The sequence below is a fragment of the Berghia stephanieae genome, chromosome 12, assembly GCF_034508935.2.
Source record: "Berghia stephanieae isolate SIO BIC M18660-M18661 chromosome 12, UCSD_Bste_1.3, whole genome shotgun sequence".
Classification (NCBI taxonomy): Eukaryota; Metazoa; Mollusca; class Gastropoda; order Nudibranchia; family Aeolidiidae; genus Berghia; species Berghia stephanieae.
This window is the reverse complement of record NC_088371.1, coordinates 41,629,018-41,649,534: the sequence shown is the minus strand read 5'-3', so window position 1 is coordinate 41,649,534 and position 20,517 is coordinate 41,629,018. Positions and strand designations below refer to the sequence as shown.

General features: G+C 37.0%; 2 protein-coding genes across 2 annotated transcripts; one reads left to right on the top strand and one right to left on the bottom strand.

The window, feature by feature from the left end:
* Positions 1 to 426: 426 nt before the first annotated feature.
* Positions 427 to 15,452, top strand: LOC144957759 (uncharacterized). The gene is made up of 5 exons (XM_078889158.1): positions 427 to 619; positions 4,040 to 4,094; positions 6,742 to 6,844; positions 10,726 to 10,822; positions 12,556 to 15,452. Exons 2-5 carry the CDS (start codon positions 4,070 to 4,072, stop codon positions 12,652 to 12,654), a joined length of 324 nt encoding a protein of 107 aa, XP_078745284.1. The 5' UTR covers positions 427 to 619; positions 4,040 to 4,069; the 3' UTR covers positions 12,655 to 15,452.
* Positions 15,453 to 16,170: 718 nt separating this feature from the next.
* LOC144957810 (uncharacterized) lies at positions 16,171 to 20,080 on the bottom strand. Its single transcript, XM_078889253.1, has 2 exons — positions 19,870 to 20,080; positions 16,171 to 18,681 (listed from the first exon to the last, which is right to left on the bottom strand). Exons 1-2 carry the CDS (start codon positions 20,056 to 20,058, stop codon positions 18,583 to 18,585), a joined length of 288 nt encoding a protein of 95 aa, XP_078745379.1. The 5' UTR covers positions 20,059 to 20,080; the 3' UTR covers positions 16,171 to 18,582.
* Positions 20,081 to 20,517: the final 437 nt, after the last annotated feature.

The following is a 20,517-nucleotide window of genomic DNA, read 5'->3' as shown; positions in this document are numbered from 1 at the left end:
CATTAAAAATAGATATAAATGTCAATTTTAAATTACTTATAGAAACATTATTCTCTGTGTGGCCAATTTTGGCCAAATCGGCCAGGCCAATGGCTATCTGGCAACCATACTATCGAAAATTGAGATCTATTTCAGGCTCCCGATTTCGAACAACTCTCACTCAAGACTTTCCGAGAGTTAATAAGCCGTCAAATTGCCATAAATTTTATGCCTATCCACTTCTGATGATGACTACCCTTCTATAGGCTCAGTATCAATGTCGTCATTATAGATTAAAGGTAACAAGTATAGAAGATCATTGGTACGTTTTACATATTTTTATTTCCGGTGGACTGAATACACAGCTGTGTTTTCATCCCACTAGTGGACTGAAAACACAGTTCCAAAATGGAACTGGTCGACTGTCAACTTCCTACTTCTGACTTCTGACTTCCTGTTGTCTTAAAATTTTGTCTTCTGCTGTAAAAAAAAATTCCTCTGTTTTATTTTTGAAAGAAATTGGACACGATGAATCTAGATAACTAGATGAGAAAATGCAATGAACGAATTGTTATTATGTTATCAAAATTATAAAAAGAAAGAAGCTTGGTGAAACTTCGTATTTATATGCAATCTCAGGGTAAGCTGAAGGCGGCTATGGCTCAGTATCATCATTCATGATCATGATCTTGTTTATTTTATAAATTGCACTGAACTGAGGGCATTGGTAAGGAGTGAGGTCCCTCCCACCATCTTTTTGTTACACAGAGGTCATGGCCAGATGGTTTTAAGAATTCCAAGGCTAAAAATTAGTCAACGTTTTGTGGGGTTTTTTTTTTCTCTCGAAGCCTTTTTTCTGCCGTTTCCTCCTGAACAAAAAATGGGGAGGCCTTCTGAAAGCTTCTCGTGCTAAGGGAAATAACCCAAATATCTCCTGAACTCTAATCCTTAAAAAAATGCAACCTAGATAGTACATTTAACTAATCTTAATAGGAAAAACAAATACCCTATCACCTGTACTAAGACTTAAAATTATAACTAACTCTAACCCTAATAGAAAAAAAATCTTCCGACCTCGAGCTAACCCTCACTCACTCATTCACTATCCAGCGTCGTCCTCATTGACGTTGGCTGCCCGCATTCTGTGATGACAAAAGTCTGCCCATTCTCTTCGTCTCTTGACGGTATCATATAATTCTCTTCCATTCATCTCTTGTCCATTCTAGGATGTTTTTTATATAACTAGGCCTAGGTCTTCCCCTTCTTCGTTTGCCCTCCATTTCCCCCTGTATCACATCTTTCATCAGCGTGCATGGGTTTCGGCATATATGACCCAAATAACTGACCTTCTCCTTTTGATTACATGTAATTGCTCTGGCATGACTTCCAGCTCGTTCAGTATGCTTTTATTTGTTCTTTTTTTCCCTCCAGCTTATCTCATCATTCTTCCGTAAAACCACATTTCGGCAGAGTTTATACGTTTTGTGTCTCCGTTCTTGAGGGTCCATCCTTCTGCACTGTAGGGCATCACTATCCACACCAATACTTTTACTAATTTTATTTTCAAATTTTGTCATATGAATTTGTCTTTCCATATATTAATTAGAGAGGCCATTCTTTTCTTTGCCATTGCAATTTTGTTATTTGTATCCATCGAGCAATTGCCATTTTGCGTTTTAGTGGATCCCAGATTTTAAAAATGAGACACACCTTCAATCTCTTCGTTTTTAATAAGTATGGCTTGATCTTTAACGTCTCCGATTTGCATGTATTTTGTCTTTATTTAGTTAGAACTCAATACCAAAGAGAGCTAACCCTGATAGAAATTTTAAAAACCTAGGACTGCTTTGCACAAATCAAAATGGCGTCCGAGAATCAAAACACTAGTCAATTTTAAACTTTCACAAATCTGTCAAGGTTTATTTTAGAGTTTTTAAAATGCTTCTATATGATGACAAATTGAATAAATAAACGCCTGACAAAAGGTCCACGGTGAAAATACAAATTGTACCACAAAAGACGTTGTTAGATATATGTGGGATGAACCGATGGTAATAATTAGTCATCCCCAGAAACCTTTGAAGAATGGATCGATCAATTGGTTTTTCACAGCTGGGCTGTAGAGTGTTGCCACCCTGTCAGACACCTTAGAATATTGGATCAATCAATCGGTGCATTACAACTGTGGAGTGTTGCCACCCTGTCAGACACCTTAGAAGATTGGATCAATCAATTGGTGTATTACAGCTGTGGAGTGTTGCCACCCTGTCAGACACCTTAGAGGATTGGATCAATCAATCAGTGCATTACAGCTGTGGAGTGTTGCCTCCCTGTCAGACATCTTAGAATATTGGATCAATCAATCGGTGCATTACAGCTGTGGAGTGTTGCCACCCTGTCAGACATCTTAGAAGATTGGATCAATCAATCAGTGCATTACAGCTGTGGAGTGTTGCCTCCCTGTCAGACACCTTAGAAGATTGGATCAATCAATCAGTGCATTACAGCTGTGGAGTGTTGCCTCCCTGTCAGACATCTTAGAATATTGGATCAATCAATCGGTGCATTACAACTGTGGAGTGTTACCACCCTGTCAGACATCTTAGAAGATTGGATCAATCAATCAGTGCATTACAGCTGTGGAGTGTTGCCTCCCTGTCAGACACCTTAGAAGATTGGATCAATCAATCAGTGCATTACAGCTGTGGAGTGTTGCCTCCCTGTCAGACATCTTAGAATATTGGATCAATCAATCGGTGCATTACAGCTGTGGAGTGTTGCCTCCCTGTCAGACATCTTAGAATATTGGATCAATCAATCGGTGCATTACAACTGTGGAGTGTTGCCTCCCTGTCAGACATCTTAGAAGATTGGATCAATCAATCAGTGCATTACAGCTGTGGAGTGTTGCCTCCCTTTCAGGATGAGAAAGTACACCTTTAGTGGTGATCCAATGGCTGAGAAAATCCAGAAAGTCGGTTCCAAAGACGCATTTGCTTTTATTGATCACCAATCCATTGTTCGACAGGAGTAGAAAAAGATGCTGAAGATATTTGAGATGTTCATCTCTGGAATGGCTGGCAACTAAAATGTCACCAATGTATGCAAATGCAACTTGTGTCTCTCAACATGACATCTATTAGACATTGAATAGCTTGAGCAGCATCCTTGAGCCTAAATCGCATGCATAAGAAATTATTTTTTTCTCATTTTCATTTTAACATTTTCTTCATTCTCAATTCTATTCCAAAATAATTTCCAAAATGACCAAACTTGTAAATAGCTATTTATTAGTTTCATACAAAAAGAGCTCTCTATTTTGATAAAAATCAAGCAATTCACCTTTTGAGCTTTTCACATAACTCACTTAGTACATACTTTAAACTAATTGGTTGAACTTGTATTGAAAAAGGCCAGGGCAAGTCTAAATTACTAATTGCCTATTATTTTCCCTTGTCTGACATTTCTGGCAGCCCCAGAGACCAGCGATCACATCGTCCTCCACTGCCCAGTCACTTAACTTGAAGGTGGCTACGAAACCGTCCTTAGGGCGGAGGAAGACTTTAGAAGCTGGGTTGACGAAATAAATTTGGAGGTGTAGCCATACGCTACTACTACTATTTTCCCTTGTAATTAATTGTGGGAGTGGGTAGTTCAAATCTCTATCTATTTTGTCATAATAATCTGTTAGGAGCTACTACTACTACATCAAAGTCGTTTATGAATGTCAAATGTCAGAGAAGCTTAATTTCAGAACTGACCTCTTCACATCTTAACAAGAAATGGCTGACAAGAGTGGAATCAACAAGCTATTAAAAAAAAAAAAAAAAAAATTGTGAATTAAAGTTGTGAAGAATCAAAGTGTTTAAAAAAGTTGAAACATGTGAGTTTTTGAAAAAGTTGTACATTTTGCAAAAAGATTTCTCTTTAAAGTGAAGGCATATATATATTCATATTGAATTGGCCTAAATGCGAGGGTGTCATTTTGAGAAACTTCTTTCTAGATGATCCTAAATATATATGTATATATATGCTTTATTTTATTTTATTTCTATTTAAGGTTTAACTCTGATGTTGTTGGTTTTGGAAGATGGCAGCAGCAAGTGTCAAAACAGGTAAACATTTATGAGACTAGAATCGATCGAGTCATTCAATACATTCATTGTATGCTTTGTGGATCCCAATCTTGAGCTATTTGGTGAGGTCCTCTGACTTCCCAAGGGGTCCTCTGACTTCCCATGGGGTCCTCTGACTTCCCAAGGGGTCCTCTGACTTCCCATAGGGTCCTCTGACTTCCCAAGGGGTCATCTGACTTCCCAAGGGGTCCTCTGACTTCCCATGGGGTCCTCTGACTTCCCAAGGGGTCTAACTTCCCATGGTGGGCAGGAGGTCACTTGCTGTGATTTCTATCCTTCTTTATCTCTGTTTTCAGAGTTGCTTTTTTGTCTTTGTCTTGGAATGGGATTACTTGGTTTGCTTTGGCCCTGGCCGGAGTCCTTGACTGAGAGGGAAACAGTCAAATGTGAAGTATTAGTTTTGGGAGATGGGGTTTTTTTTCCTCTTAAATCATCTTTCTATTATATCCTGTTACATTTATTGTTTTGAATTTAAAGTTAAACATTTGAGTGTATTCCTCCACTTAGTTAGATCCTGTGCTTTTGTCTGGATGAGACTTTCAGGTGATCTCAGACTAATTACATTGATCATTGATAGTGTGTTCTTAGAATCTACATTATCTGTTCCCTTTTTGAACTAGTCCCCTTTGTCTTACCTTTTCTCATGTGCTTTCAAATTCTCATCCTTTTTCTTCCTTTTTACTGGTGCTGAAATGATCTAAATGTGCCGCAGTGCTGGAAAAAACATTTTTTAAAAATTAGAAACAAGCAAACAATCCTGAGCTGAGCTTGAGGATGCCCTTTGCTGAAATTTTTAAAAAGCCTGAAATTTTTAATAGTGAAGACCGCATATGAAAATATTTTGTGCAAAGCGTCTCTTCATCAAATGCTATTACCCTTAAATCATAGAAAAGGATAAATATCTCTCTAGCTTCCCCTTTAAATAACCCAATTCATCTTCAAAAATATCAACTCACCAATACCAACAAAGTTCAGCCGGAAGAGTTCAAAAGGCTGGTTTAGCATGAAAAACGGCATCCCTATAACATAATATATTTGATTCTGAAATTTTTAATCAGAATTTTGAATAAAGGGTAGGCCCTTCTTTATGGTCCAGTCAATAGATAAATTAAAAAAAAAAAATCATGCCCTTTCGCCATGACATCATCAGATATCGTTGTCTAGGCATTCCACAAAGGAATATAGATAATTCATCAAACAAGATGTCTGATTTCAGCAGAAATCACCTATGTTGTCCAAGTGAGCAAATTGGGGGTTAATAATCGTTCCCGAGGAAATAAATGAAAGTGCCCGAAGTGGGGCTTGAACCCAGGACCAGGGGGATGAAGTGGCTGAGTGGTTAAGGCATCATGCACTGTGACCCGGAATCTCAACAGACAGGACATCCACAATTCATAATGGCAGCGGAGGGTCGATGTCAGTTTAAGTTGAGTTGATTTGTGTGTTTCTAAGGGTTTTACGGCGCTTGCAACACATTTAGGTTATATCAGCGCCAGTAAAAAGGAAGAAAATGGGATAGTAAAAAGTTCTAGAATTACAATTAGAGCACTCAATAAAAAGAAAGACAAAAGGGGAACTGGGAACAAATAGGGATTAGATGTAGATTCCAAGAGCATACCACCAATGTACTTAGTTTGAGATCACCTATAAGTCTCATCTGAACACAAGCACAAAATCCAACAAAGAGGAATACACTCAAATGCTTACATTATACATTAAAAATAACATATAATAATACATAAGAGAGATGACTTACAAGGAAAAAAATATCATCTCCCAAAACAATAACTATACATTTGACTGTTTCCCTCCCAGTTAGGACTCCGGCCAGGGTCAGGACAAAACCAAGTAATCTCATTCCAAGACAAAGACAGTAAGCAAGTTGGAAAACAGACACAGGGTGATAGCTTCCCCTTAACTGTTGTCTTTAAATAACCCAATTCATTAAAAAAAATATCAACTCACCAATACATAAAACATAAAATGTTCTTTTTATTGGATTCCTCAAAGACTAATTCTATACACACCATTTGACCATGTAACTCTGTCATACTCATGTAAAATGATAAAGACCGTTATAGAAATATAATGACTCATTATCTATTTAATGCATGGCTTTGTGGTCTTCTGGTAAGACACTCGCTTCACAACCCGTTGGTGTAGGGTTTGAGTCCTTAATAAAGACTCTTTACTCACACGCACATTCTCTCGCCGTACACAGGTGTAAAATGAGTACCTGGCCGCTAACAGTGTTGTCTGCATCGAAAAGAATTTTAATATCACTATCAGGCATCACGTCTTATCCCTTAGTGTTAAGTGTTGCTGTTGGGTGGGGGATGGCTTGTAAAGCACTTTGAACACATTTTAGTGGATATTGCGCAATACAAATAGTCAATTTTTGGTGGGGGGGGGGGGGGGGGGCTTTGATGTTCAGATATGAATCTTCCTTCTATCAATATCAACAGACAGCAAGATCATAAACATTGATTAAGATAATTGAGATATTATTTCAGTTACATCTCTCCTATTAGATGGCAGCAAGAACTGCAACCATTGAACTACCTTTCATTTTTTGAAAAATCAAATTAGTAGTTTTATTTTTTATTGTCCTAAAACTTTTTTTCAGTGAATTGTGGAGTAAGTCCCAGTGGGTCTGAATTGATTTTCAAAATAAATGCCGAACTCGCATCATGTTCCATAACGTTTCGGATTGAATCTACAACAGATGGGTAGGTTCTTTTGTTTAAGATGGTAAAGATAATATTTTCCATTTGTTATATTATATGTGACACACCTACACTGCTGTCTGCTTAAGATAAAACTTCATTTACCCTCTCCTTACCAACTATATGAAAATCGTCACATTCGTTACGATACAACCAACATTTTTCTTATTCAAATTTCTTTTGTACATCATAAAATTTAAAGAAAGTGAACACAGTGTGTTGTAGAGCATGTTTTACTAAAGAAATTATGTATCGTAAGAACTTACTGCTATTGTGATTAAGTGATAAAAAATCTATTTTTGTGTTAGTTGGTGTGAAGTTTTGGGGAAAATCCTGAAAATGGCTGGTAATGAGAGAGTTAAGTTAAAACTCTCACTTAACATAATTTGGAGGCTGGTCCCAAATTTTCTGCTCTAAAATAAAAACGGTCAAGATAAAGTCTATCCTTAACTCTTTCCTTACCTTTTCAGTATTTTCCCAAAAATGGCAGGCAGACTTACCCAGCAGAAAAATTGATTTTTAAAAATCAAACAAGCTCTCTACAAAATAATTTTATGTTCTTATTAATTAAACAAAGATCATTTCTTCGAAGTTTGTGATGTACAAAATAAATCTGCATTTTTTAAAATGTATATTGTGTCGTAACAAATGTGACGATTTTGCTGCAGGTGGTAAGGAGATGGTTAAGCTAGTCCAGATCAGATAAATTCATCAATCTGGCTTGGCACGAGTGGGAGGGATAGGGAGTCTCTCAGTCACCCCCCACCCTCTTCCCACCTCTGTCTTTTACTAAAAGTCTACCCACCACACAATATATTCACATGCTTTGAGTGTGTAGTGTGTACAAAGATTCAATGAAATGCAGAGCATGTCACACACACACACACACACACACACATACACACTCTCATGTGTATGCACACCACAGCAGACGTGTGTTTGTACAGATAGTAGGCCCCCACATGGTTTGTGCAATTTGTCTACCATTCCTGCCCTTCTCCCCTCATTGTCTTATTCATGTATATCCCCACTGCGAAGTCAGCATCTTGTAGCCGCCTACCCCCCATCCCCACCACCACCACCCTCTTACATATTTCTCTCTGTGCTACCTGTCACCTGGCTAGTTTCAAGGACTGGCCAAAAGGTGATTGGAATGAGAATGAGCCTGGCACCCATCTCGCAATTGTGACCCCACGTCTCAAAACGGTATTATGTCGGGATGGACCAGATGCTAAAAAGCCAAATTATAGTTAAACTGGTCAAAAATATGAAACGTTGGTATTTAGCACAGTAAAATATGTTATCCCTTCTCCTCTATAAAGCATATAAACTCAACTTAAGCATGATATTTCTGGTTACAAATTTCATTTTCAGCGTCTTAATCATCCCGACCTAATACCGTTTTGGGACGAGGGGTCAAAATTAGCCTTAATTAGGAGACCAGTGATGATAGCTTTTCAAACTCTCCTAACATTTTTTTTTTTTTGTAGTTACATTCTCACACTGCCTTTCCGAGAGTAACGTCTAGATCATTGTATGCCTGTATTCTGAAAGATGACTCTAGGGAATGAGATTAGCGGAAGAGTAGCGTCCCTTGATTGGACGTCACCTTACAGAGAGAACGTCAATTTGGTTTTGAAGTGTCTCAAGCCCCTTTCACCGTGAGCGAGGACGAGAGACGCATGCGCACAACCAACATAACTTTTCTGCCGGTGACGTCCAATCAAGGGATGCTACTCTTCCGCTAATCTCATTCCCTATAGACATTGCTGGGTTGGAGCCATCTTTCACAATACAACAACAATGGGCTGTCTTTCTGAGCATAATTATTAAAGGGGCATAACACATAGATTAAAGAAATATTTGTGTTGCTGAAGGGTTGTTCCCCTTCAGTTTTGGATAAGATGAACTTGGGATAATCTTTCTGATCTCCCAGAGTTTATAATAAGCATACTGAAGTTGAAGTGTATATTAATAAAACAGTTAATCTGTGTGTGTGTGTGTGTGTGTGTGTGTGTGTGTGTGTGTCGTCTACAGGAAAAAACGTAATCACTTTCCACTATTGAAATCTGCCAGTTAACATTTTTATCCGTCTGACGGAAGACAAAATTTTCGCAATTTAAATCGGTTTTACAATAGCCATATATACAAGTTTTTAATCAATTTTCTTTAAACCCCAAGACTGATGTAGACATTTTAAACTGGAATCTAGATAGCCTGGTATTCAGATTGTTCACTGTATCAGATTGTAGTAGTAGAAGTCGTCGTAGTCGTAGTAGTAGTAGTAGTAGTAGTAGTAGTAGTAGTAGTAGTAGTAGTAGTAGTAGTAGTAGTAGTAGTAGTCGTAGTCGTAGTAGTAGTAGTAGTAGTAGTAGTAGTAGTATAGTAGTAGTAGTAGTAGTAGTAGTAATAGTAGTAGTAGTAGTAGTAGTAGTATAGTAGTAGTAGTAGTAGTAGTATAGTAGTAGTAGTAGTAGTAGTAGTAATAGTAGTGTAGTAGTAGTAGTAGTAGTAGAGTCGTGTAGTAGTAGTAGTAGTAGTAGTAGTAGTAGTAGTCGTAGTCGTAGTAGTAGTAGTAGTAGTAGTAGTAGTAGTAGTATAGATAGTAGTAGTAGTAGTAGTATAGTAGTAGTAGTAGTAGTAGTAGTAGTAGTAGTAGTAGTAGTAGTAGTAGTAATAGTAGTAGTAGTAGTAGTAGTAGTAGTAGTAGTAGTAGTAGTAGTAGTAGTAATAATAGTAGTAGTAGTAGTAGTAGTTGTTGTCCTTCAGAACCATTGGGGCCATGGAGCCGGAGTTTATCCCATTTCCTATAGTATGAAACGGACAATAGCAATTGCTTGCTATCCTTTGGATAGGATGTTTGTGTATCGCAAAGTACTTTGTCATCAAATCTAACTGACTCAGCTACCCATTCACTGCTGGGCGGACAGGAGGGGCCAGAAAAAAATCTTTGTCCCTTTGCATGTGAAGTGAGTGCTCTACCAATTGAGCTATTGTGACCCCCAGATAGTAGTGTGCAACTTTTTATTGAGTCGTTTTCACCTCACTTTCAGACCTATTTGAAACATTTACCAAAACATGTATTGATTGATTTCCTTGCACTCTGTTTTTTTCCTACTTAACTCACTCAATCTTAGAGATTTTTGCTACTTTTCAAAATTGGAAAACATGTATTAAAAATGAGTATGGATATATATAGTTTTATTCAACTACCATTATCATGTAAAAACTGAAAACATTAGCTTTGATACAACGACGATAATTTGTCTCAGAAAAATGAAATAAATAGGCATGGAGTAAAAGTAACCCGGGTAAACTACGGATATAGTCGGTGTTAGGGTTGAGTGAGTTAAGAGGGACAGAGGTGGTTAGACTGAAGGGGGAAGGAAGACTTTTGTTGGATTTTTTTTTTTTTTTTAACTTTTTTTTGTTTTGTTTTTCAGTATTTTGACCTCTTTGAAGATAAAATTTAATTGAGATTACAGGGTTTGGTTCTACCCTGATTTGATTTATTTGTGGTCATTTCATTGATGTTCTGTAGCTGTGTCGTCTAGTAGTATGACACTCGCTTACGGATCAGAAGGTCCTGCATTCGAGCCTCTCTCTTGAGTCCTTGGAAAAGGCTCTTTACTCACATTCTCTCACCGTACTCAGGTGTAAAATGAGTACCTGGCTGTTAACAGCATTGTATCCGTCGGAAAAAAAATATTGTAATACTGCCCAACAGGCATCATGTCCCGTCTTAAATGTTAAGTGTTGTTGTTGGGCGGAGACCTCTTGTATAGCGCTTTGAGCATGTTTAGTGGATATTGCGCTATATAAAAGCTCAATTTTATAAACATTTGTTAAATTTGATAATCGTGTTACTTGTCATCTTGCATTAGGAAGGAATGCGGGGTCTTGGAAATCGCTAAGGATGGAAATTTGGTGAGAAAGTACATATCAAAGCCTTTTCCTCCAGGCTCGTTCAAGTATCGTGAGGTAAGTACTTACTCTCTATATTGGAAATTTCACACTAATCGGAGCTTTCCCATCAAAACATTATCAAGATACTTTCAAAATGTATCGTAGTAGGGAATAATAGATTGGTGTCAAAAAGGTGATTCTACTCTCATTGGAAATGTAAAACCATTTTCCAGAGGACGGGATGCATGCCGTGTTTAATTGATCTTCTGGTTTTAGAGTTAGAGTGGTTGCATTATATTTTCTAGTTCATATATGCTGGTCATCAGTATAGATAATCCATCCTCGCTCTTTTACGTCCCATAGTCTTAAGAATCTGCCTCTACATTCTGCTACTAAAATAGTTATGCCACCTTAACTCACTCAATCCTTTTGCTACTATTAAATATTGGAGAAAAAAAATGTATTAAAAATGAGCATGTGCATAGATAGTTTTATTCAACTATCATTAATATGTAAAATCTAAAAACATTAACTTTGATACTACGCCTATAATTTGTCTCATAAAAATGTAATATTATAGGCATGGGGTAAAAGTTACCTGGGTAAACTACGGATATAGTCGGTGTTAGGGTTGAGTGAGTTAAAATGTAACTTTTTCATTATTAGTTCAACGAAGGACTGATTACATACACACTTTCAAGGAGTTTGGTATGGAAGTCGCCATGATTCGTGGATGATACAGAACAGAACATTTGGGACTGACAAGAGGTGGTGACTTTAAGCAACGTTGACGGTATCCATTATCAAACCAACACACTTGGATAAAGAACAGACTGGGTAGGGATCCTGACCTCCCATAGTGGCCAGGGAGGTCCATGCTGTGTCTTCTATCCCCCATACGTGTTTCCCAATTGTTTCCTGTCTTTGTCTTGGAATGAGATTACTTAGTTTTGTCCTGACCCTTGGCTGGGAGGGAAACAGTCCAATGTATTGTTATAGTTTTGGGAGATGATATTTTTTTCCTTGTAAATCATCTCTCTGTTATGCACTGTATTATGTTTAGTTTAGTTTACATATTATATTATATGATTTGTAAACATTTGAGTGTATTCCTCTTAGTGGGGACCTGTGCTTGTGTCTGGATGAGACTTTTAGGTGATCTCAAACTAAGTACTTTGACGGTGTGCTCTTGGAATCTACATCTGTTCCCTATTTGAACCAATTCCCCCTTGCCTCACCTTTTCTTTTGTGCTTTAATTGTAATTCTAGAACTTTTTTACTATCCCATTGCCTTCCTTTTTACTGGCGCTGATATGACCTTAATGTGTTGCAAGCGTCGTAAAACCCTTAAAAACAAAAACAAAACATAAAGGATTAACAGGAGGTGTTGACTTTAAGAGTGTTTTTAAAAAAAAATTGAGCTTTTGTTTAGCGCATTATCCACTAAACGTGCTCAAAGCACTTTACAAGGGGTCCATGGCCAACAGCAACACGTAACATGTAGGACCGGACATGACGCCTGTTAGGCGATATCATAATTTTGGTGGACAGAGACAATGCTGTTAACAGCCAGGTACTCATTTTACACCTGAGTACGGTGAGAGAATGTGAGGAAAGAGTCTTTTCCAAGGACTCAACTATGCGCTGAGCGAGGTTCGAACCCAGGACCTTCCGATCCCAAAGCGAGTGTCTTAACCACAAGACCACATAGCCGCACAGAGTGTTGACTTTATACTGATTCCACTGTATTCATTTTTCTTCCAACACGTTGTCACATTCATGTATTTTTTATTGGTTTTCCATTCCAGAAAGGCTCAGGCAATGAGAAGATTGGCAGTGCTTACATCTACAAAGTCAAACTTGAGAAGATTAAAAGCAATCTTGACCTTTGTGATTTCTTTGAATGAGAAGCTGCAAGATAAATTACATGCTAAGAAAGGGGCTTGGAGATCATCTTTGATAATAACATATTGTGTTTTGATGAACATATCGATGGCCCGTTGATCAAACCTCTGAAGTATAGTAATAGTATCGCAACGATGCTACTTCAGAGGTTTGATCAACGGGCCATCGATATGTGTGATTGTATAAAAAGAACGAATAAGCTTGTATGAATTATATACAGCAGCTTTAGCTATAGGGAATGAGATTAGCGGAAGAGTAGCGTCCCTTGATTGGACGTCACCGGCGGAAAAGTCATGTTGGTTGTGCGCATGCGTCTCTCGTCCTCGCTTCCAGTGAAAGCGAATTGAGACACTTCAAAACCGAATTGACGTTCTCTCTGTAAGGTGGCGTCCAATCAAGGGATGCTAATCTCATTCCCTATCTCGATTTAAAAACGTTTGTCCAATTTTATAAGTCTGTCATAAGACCTTGTCTAGAGTATGGAAATAGTATTTGGAGTCCCCTATTTAAGCGACAGTCTGTTAACCTTGAGAACGTACAAAGACGCGATACGAGACGGTTACCTAACATTCGACATCTGTCCTATTTAGAATGATTAAAATATCTAAATTTGCCTTCACTAAAATATCGCAGAATACGAGTTGATCATATTCATATATATAGACTCGTGAATATTTCTTACAATATATATTATAATGATTTTTAAAAATTATTCGCATATTACTAACATTAGGGGAGATAAGTTTAAGATATTTGTTGAAAGATGTAATGCGTCTATAAGGAAAAATAATCTAATTCAAATTACTGTGACAATTTGGAATAATCTAAAGTTTGAGACAAAAAATTCTAATTCAATGAATAATTTTAAGAATGCCATTGATAAAGATCTTGCCAACATTGTATTTGATTTTGACGAATAATGTAACATGACATTGGATATTATTGTATTTTGTATAGCAATTATTTGAAACTCTCGAGTGTACAAGTCAGACATGCCAAATGAATGTAAATATAAATATAATACGAATATTGAATACAGGGCTGCCAACCCCCATCAGTAAAAAAGAGTACAAGTGAGGGAGAAAAAGAGTAAGATTTGGGCAAAAAGAGTAAGATCCTAAAAAGTAAGCGATTTACTCGAAGAATGTCACATACTCATATACGTACATACCTATTTTTTTGACACTGTAGACTTCTTTGTTGACAGCAGTACAATGATGAGTAACAAAACAATTCCCTTGTCGCACAAAGAACACTTAAAAACACAATTTATATCATTCCCAGAAAATCCATATCAATACAGGTACAAAGTAGAGCAAACAACTATTTACAGGTCCTTTAAATTTATATTTTGTTATTCACATCTTGATGGATTTGGCCGTGGCTGACTTAGCCTTAGTAAGCACTTCCTTTGCCACAGGCTCCCTAAATTATTTTCCTCTGTTTTTACATATTGCAAGTGATTCTAACAATCTGTTTGACATACAGTTTCTAAAATCTGTCCTGTTCCTCCTTACCATGCTAAACAGTCGCTCACAAGAAGCATTGGAATGAAAAATTGATAACACTCCAAGCATGCATCTACTCAGAACAGTGAATCGTTTACCCCCTTCCTGTGTCTCCTCTTTTGCCATTCTAAACCAATACTTATTGTTGTTGTTGTTATTGTTATAGTTAATATTATTCATATCTTTATTAATGATAATAATAATTACCATCATCACCATTATTATGTATTATTACTCCATAATCCACCACCACCGCTACTGGCCTGTCCTCTCTGTGACTGTGAGTCCATTCATATTCATATGTGTACAAAGTAGAAATACACTAAAATCATACTCAATGAATATTTTTAACCTCTTATCTCTTAATTAATTAACATTGGACGGAGAGAGAAAGAGTGAGAGAGAGAGAGAGTGAGAGAGAGAGAGAGAGAGAGAGATTGTGTGAATGTGTGTGTCTGTGGGCGTGTTTATCGGCATGCGTGTGTATTATATTGTCATTCATTGTTTGTCTATTGAATCCTCAAGTGTCGTCAGTGCATGACATAATCAGTCGGAAAGTGAAATTTTGCATTTTTTAATTATTTTTTTTTGCATTTTCTGAAAGCATTTTCTCCCCAGAGCATTTTAATTTTTAATCTTTATTTGAAGTAGATTGGGTTATTTTTCATGACGTTATGGTCAGATGTATGGACATATGAAAGGTATCCAGCAATTTCTCTCAAATTTCATACTTTTTCAACTTGACTAGCTGTAAAAAATATTTAGAAGTGAAATTAAGCTTTGATATTTCCCGAAGATGTACAAAAAGGGTTGATTTAATCATTTATGACAAGAACTCATTTTTGATTTTAAAAATTTACCTTTTAACTAAACTTGGCCATATCTCAGTTCAAACCTTTTCACCATCCGACTGATTATGTCATTCACTGAAACAATTAAATTGTTTTTATGCAGCCGGTTTTGTTTTATCTTTTTTACGATAATCATATTTGTGACCCCTCGTCTCAAAACAGTATTAAGTCGGGATGATTAAAATGCTGAAAATGGAATTTGTAGCCAGAAATATCATGCTTACGTTGAGTTTATATGCTTTATAGAGGAGAAGGAATATCATATTTTACTTACTGTGCTAAATACCAACGTTTCATATGTTTGACCAGTTTAACTATAATTTGACTTTTTAGCATCTGGTCCATCCCGACTTAATACCGTTTTGAGACGAGGGGTCACATATTTTATTTCTGCCCGTACATTCTATGATATTTTGTTATTAAATCTTTTACCCTTCGAAACTGACGACTTATTTCAATTTCAATTGTCCTGTCTTTGTTTTGTTTAGCCTTTTCCAAGGACTCAACTTTGCGTCGAGCCTAGCGGGGCTTGAACCCCGGACTTTCCAGTGCGAAAGTGTGTGTCATACCACAACACCACAGCCGCATATAAATAGTCTGTCCATCTCGCATTCTATCTAGATGACTGGATGGGCTTCCTGACCTCCCATAGTGGGAAGGGAGGTACTTATTGTGTCTTCTATCCCCCTATAATATCCGGCTGAGAGGGAAACAGTCAAATTTAGTGTTGGGAGAGTTTTTTTCCTTGTAAATCATCTCTCTGTTACTGTTATGCACTGATTATGTTTTCTTTATATTACAGTATATGTTTGTAAAACATTTGAGTGTATCCCATTTAGTAGGGACCTGTGCTTATGTCTGGATGAGACTTTTAGTGGTCTCAAGCTAAGTCCTTAGATAGTGTGCGCTTGGAATCTACATCTGTTTCCTATTTGAACCAATTCATCTTTGTCTGACCTTTTCTTGGGTGCTTTGTTTATAAGGGTTTTACGGTGCTTGCAACACATTTAGGTTATATCAGCGCCATTATTGGGTGCTTTAATTGTAATTCTAGAACTTTTTACTATCCACTTAATGTGTTGCAAGCGCTGTAAAACCCTTAAAAACAAACTATCTAGAAAGGGGTAGAGATCAATGATCAAACACAAAGGAAGGCGGGCTCGTTTCAATGACAAAGACACATTTATTCACAAATATTTACATATTAAATAGAATACATTATAATATACATATTAATCATTATTTATAGATATTTGGACTAATGAATGAAGAAAGCACACATGTTGATTGATTTATAGAATTAATACAGAATATTGATGACGACGACGGCGGCGATGATTATGATGATGATACTATTATAGTGTTGTTTTTTTTTGTTTTTTTTTGTTTGTTGCTTTAGGTCTCTTCCAACACAATTGAGGTTATATGAGAGACCGCTGAAACAAAAAAACAAGCAATCTAACAAAAATAGTACAAATGTCAATCAAAAGCATAACCTAAAGATATCATAAGCTAAATTATAAAAAACCAAGAACAAACAGGCAGAGGATTTACAGGAAAAAAAATATCCCCTGTCAAAATACAATCACAAACCAAAGAAGCAGGATAGGCTAGTAAAGAGAAGAAGAAACGACATCACTATCGGATCGTACACCCATGCGAACATCATAGGTATATGATTCAAGGGTGATGCTCCCATCCAACCACCCGCATTCTGATTCTAAAGAAGAACCCTTCTCAAAAAGCTCATAGGACGCTGTTCTTACAGCAATGACAATGCATACAACACAAATATCATTCAGAGTTTCAATTATGGTTTTATAAAATGTCCAAATGGTTGCTTTTCAAAGTATCAAATTGTTTCAGGCATGAATCTTTCAGAACTGGTTTGGAGATAGAGTGAATCACTGACCGTCTCATTCAGAGTTTCAATTGTGGATTTATAAAATGGGTTTTACGGTGCTTGCAACACATTTAGGTTATATCAGCGCCATTATTGGGTGCTTTAATTGTAATTCTAGAACTTTTTACTATCCACTTAATGTGTTGCAAGCGCTGTAAAACCCTTAAAAACAAACTATCTAGAAAGGGGTAGAGATCAATGATCAAACACAAAGGAAGGCGGGCTCGTTTCAATGACAAAGACACATTTATTCACAAATATTTACATATTAAATAGAATACATTATAATATACATATTAATCATTATTTATAGATATTTGGACTAATGAATGAAGAAAGCACACATGTTGATTGATTTATAGAATTAATACAGAATATTGATGACGACGACGGCGGCGATGATTATGATGATGATACTATTATAGTGTTGGTAGTGGTGATTTTGATGATGATGATCATCATAATAATGCGATTATAGTGTTGGTAGTGGTGATTTTGATGATGATGATGACGATGATGATGATGCAATTATAGTGGTAGTGATGATGATGATGATATGATTATAGTGTTGGTAGTGGTGATATTGATGATGATGATGATGATGATGATGATGATGATGATGATGACAAAAAGTTATTTAAAACGATGAAAATGGTCAACGCTTGCCTTAAAGTCCCATTTTGACTGTACAAACCCAGACTTTCAGAGTAGCTAATTATGAATTATTCCGAATTATAACTACCATTGATACTCTAGCTAATTCCTGTACAGTTGGAAACGTCACCTATTTGGCCCACCTCACATCAGCTCTGTCACTGCCAGTACATTTGAGTGGTATTTTTTAATTATTTTATTTTGGGGGGGGGGGGGAGGATTTGATGTTATATTAGAAAAATAAGATATACCACTTGATATATTACAAAGATATAAAGATCAAACGGATTTGGGTTTGGGTTTTTTTGTTTGTTTTTTTTTAAATTATTTTGTTTGGAGTTTTGTTGGGTTTTTTCGTGTTTTTTTTTTCCTTTTTCTATTTTTTTTTTTTGCTCTCCAATAAAATTTGACAGTATGTTTTTTGTTTTTTTTTTGTTCTCAATATAAGACCTTTTGCCTTAGGACGGCAGAAATATTCTCCAGCCCAAACTGTTACAAATATATCTGGCCATTGGGACAGATTTCAAGACACTGGAAGTATGCGCATGTACAACTTATATTTCAGAAATACGACAGAAGTTTAGCAACAAACTAACTCCATATTATTTTCTGAAAGAATAAAGAATTTTAGCAATAAATTATCGCCAAACTTGTAAGAAACACGACAAACCGACCGTTAGCGACAAAATATGGCCATATTTCCAAGAAAGAGGGCAAATTTTTAATATCAAACTATCACCATGTTTCCAAATAGACGACCAAACTTTATATATCAAACTATCGCCATATTTCCAAATAGAACACCAAACTTTATATATCAAATTCAAACTATCTCCATATTTCCAAATAGAAGACCAACTTTATATATCAAACTATCGCCATATTTCCAAGAAAGATTGCAGAACATGAGCAAAAACAATCGACTTATTTCTCTTATATAGATACAATAATAAATTAGAAAACATCGAACACAGACAATGTATGGCAGCGGTTTCACGTCTGTGGGGGAGGTTGTCACGTCTGTGGGTGAGGTTGATAAGTGTTGTAGGAACTCATCCAATCAGAGTCACCTTCTCGAATGTCCGCCCGGCACACAGGGCACGTTGTTTTCCCCTGTGGAATTGGAGAACACAAAACACGGTGATGAAAATAATAATAATAATAATGATGATGATGTGATGATGATGATAATAATAATAATAATAATAATAATGATGATGATGATAATAATAATAATAATAACAATAATAATAATCATGATGATGATAAAAATAATAGTACCTAACTATTATTATTATTATTATTATTATTATTATTATTATTATTATTATTATTATTATTATCATCATCATCATCATTATCCTAATTATTATAATAATAATTCGAAAAGAAAAGGAATTTTTTAATTGAGGTTTCTGGGTGGGGATCCTGACCTCCCATAGTGGGCAGGGAGGTACATGCTGTGTCTTCTATACCCCCCATACCATTTTCCAATTGTTTCCTGTCATTGTCTTGGAGTGAGATTACTTAGTTTTGTCCTGACCCTGGCCAGAGTCCTTGGATGGGAGGGAAACAGTCGAATGTATAGTTATAGTTTTGGGAGATGATATTTTTTTCCTTGTAAATCATCTCTCTGTTGTGCATTGTATTATGTTTAGTTTATGTATTATATATGATTAATAAACATTTGAGTGGGACCTGTGCTGGTGTCTGGATGAGACTTTTAGGTGATCTCAAACTAAGTACACTGATAGTGAGCTCTTGAAATCTACATCTGATCCCTATTTGTTCCCATTCCCCTTTGTCTGCCTTATTCTTGGATGCTTTAATTGTAATTCTAGACATTTTTACTATCCCGTTTTGTTCCTTTTTACTGGCGCTGATATGACCTTAATGTGTTGCAAGCGCCGTAAAATCCTTAAAAACAAACAAAAACATTAATTGAGGTTTTTAATTTCTTTTGCTTATTCTTTCACCTGCATATGCTGGCATCATGATGGCTTGAACAAAAAGGGTGAAAAAGGGAGGAGGTAGGAGAGGGAGAGGAGAAAGTGGATGAGGAGAGGAGGAGAAAGTGGATGAGGAGAGGAGGAGAAAGTGGATGAGGAGAGGAGGAGAAAGTGAATGAGGAGGTAGGAGGAGAAAGTGGATGAGGAGGAGAAAATGGAGGAGGAGGAGGAGGAGAAAATGGAGGAGAGGGAGAGGAGGAGAAAGTGGATGAGGAGGGAAGGAGAGGGAGAGGAGAAAATTGAGGAGAGGGAGAGGAGAAAGTGGATGAGGAGAGGAGTAGTGAGTACGTACCCTGATGCGGAAATAAGTGTCGACACACTCTCTGTGCATCCAGTGGGTACAGGGCAGTACTCGTACGTACACCCCAGTATCGATATCACCAAAACAAATGATGCAGTCTCGCTCGGTCACGTTCTCGCCCATCGCCAGTTCTCTGGTGAATCTCATCATTGCGAGGGTTTGAAATACCGACGTGTCCATGATGGCTTGGCCCAGCCTGTGCTCAATTTAGATAGTGAATAGATGAAAAGATAAAAGAAGATAAGAATAAGGTGTGTGTGTGGGAGGGGGGGGGGTGTTCTACGAGCCTGTTCTCAATGCACGACTAACAAAGATGAATATGAAAGAATAAAAAATGAAATAAGGTGGGGGGGGGGGGGGGGGGGGGGGGGAGGGGTTTTTCCAGCCTATCTCAATGCACGACTAACAAGATGAATATGAAAGAATGAAAAATGAAATAAGGTGGGGGGGGGAGGTTCTACCAGCCTATCCTCAATGCACGACTAACAAAGATGAATATGAAAGAATAAAAAATGAAATAAGGTGGGGGGGGGGGGGGAGGGGTTCTTCCAGCCTAACCTCGATGCATGACTAACAAGATGAAAATGAAAGAATAAAAAATGAAATAAGGTGGGAGGGGGGAGGGGTTCTACCAGCCTG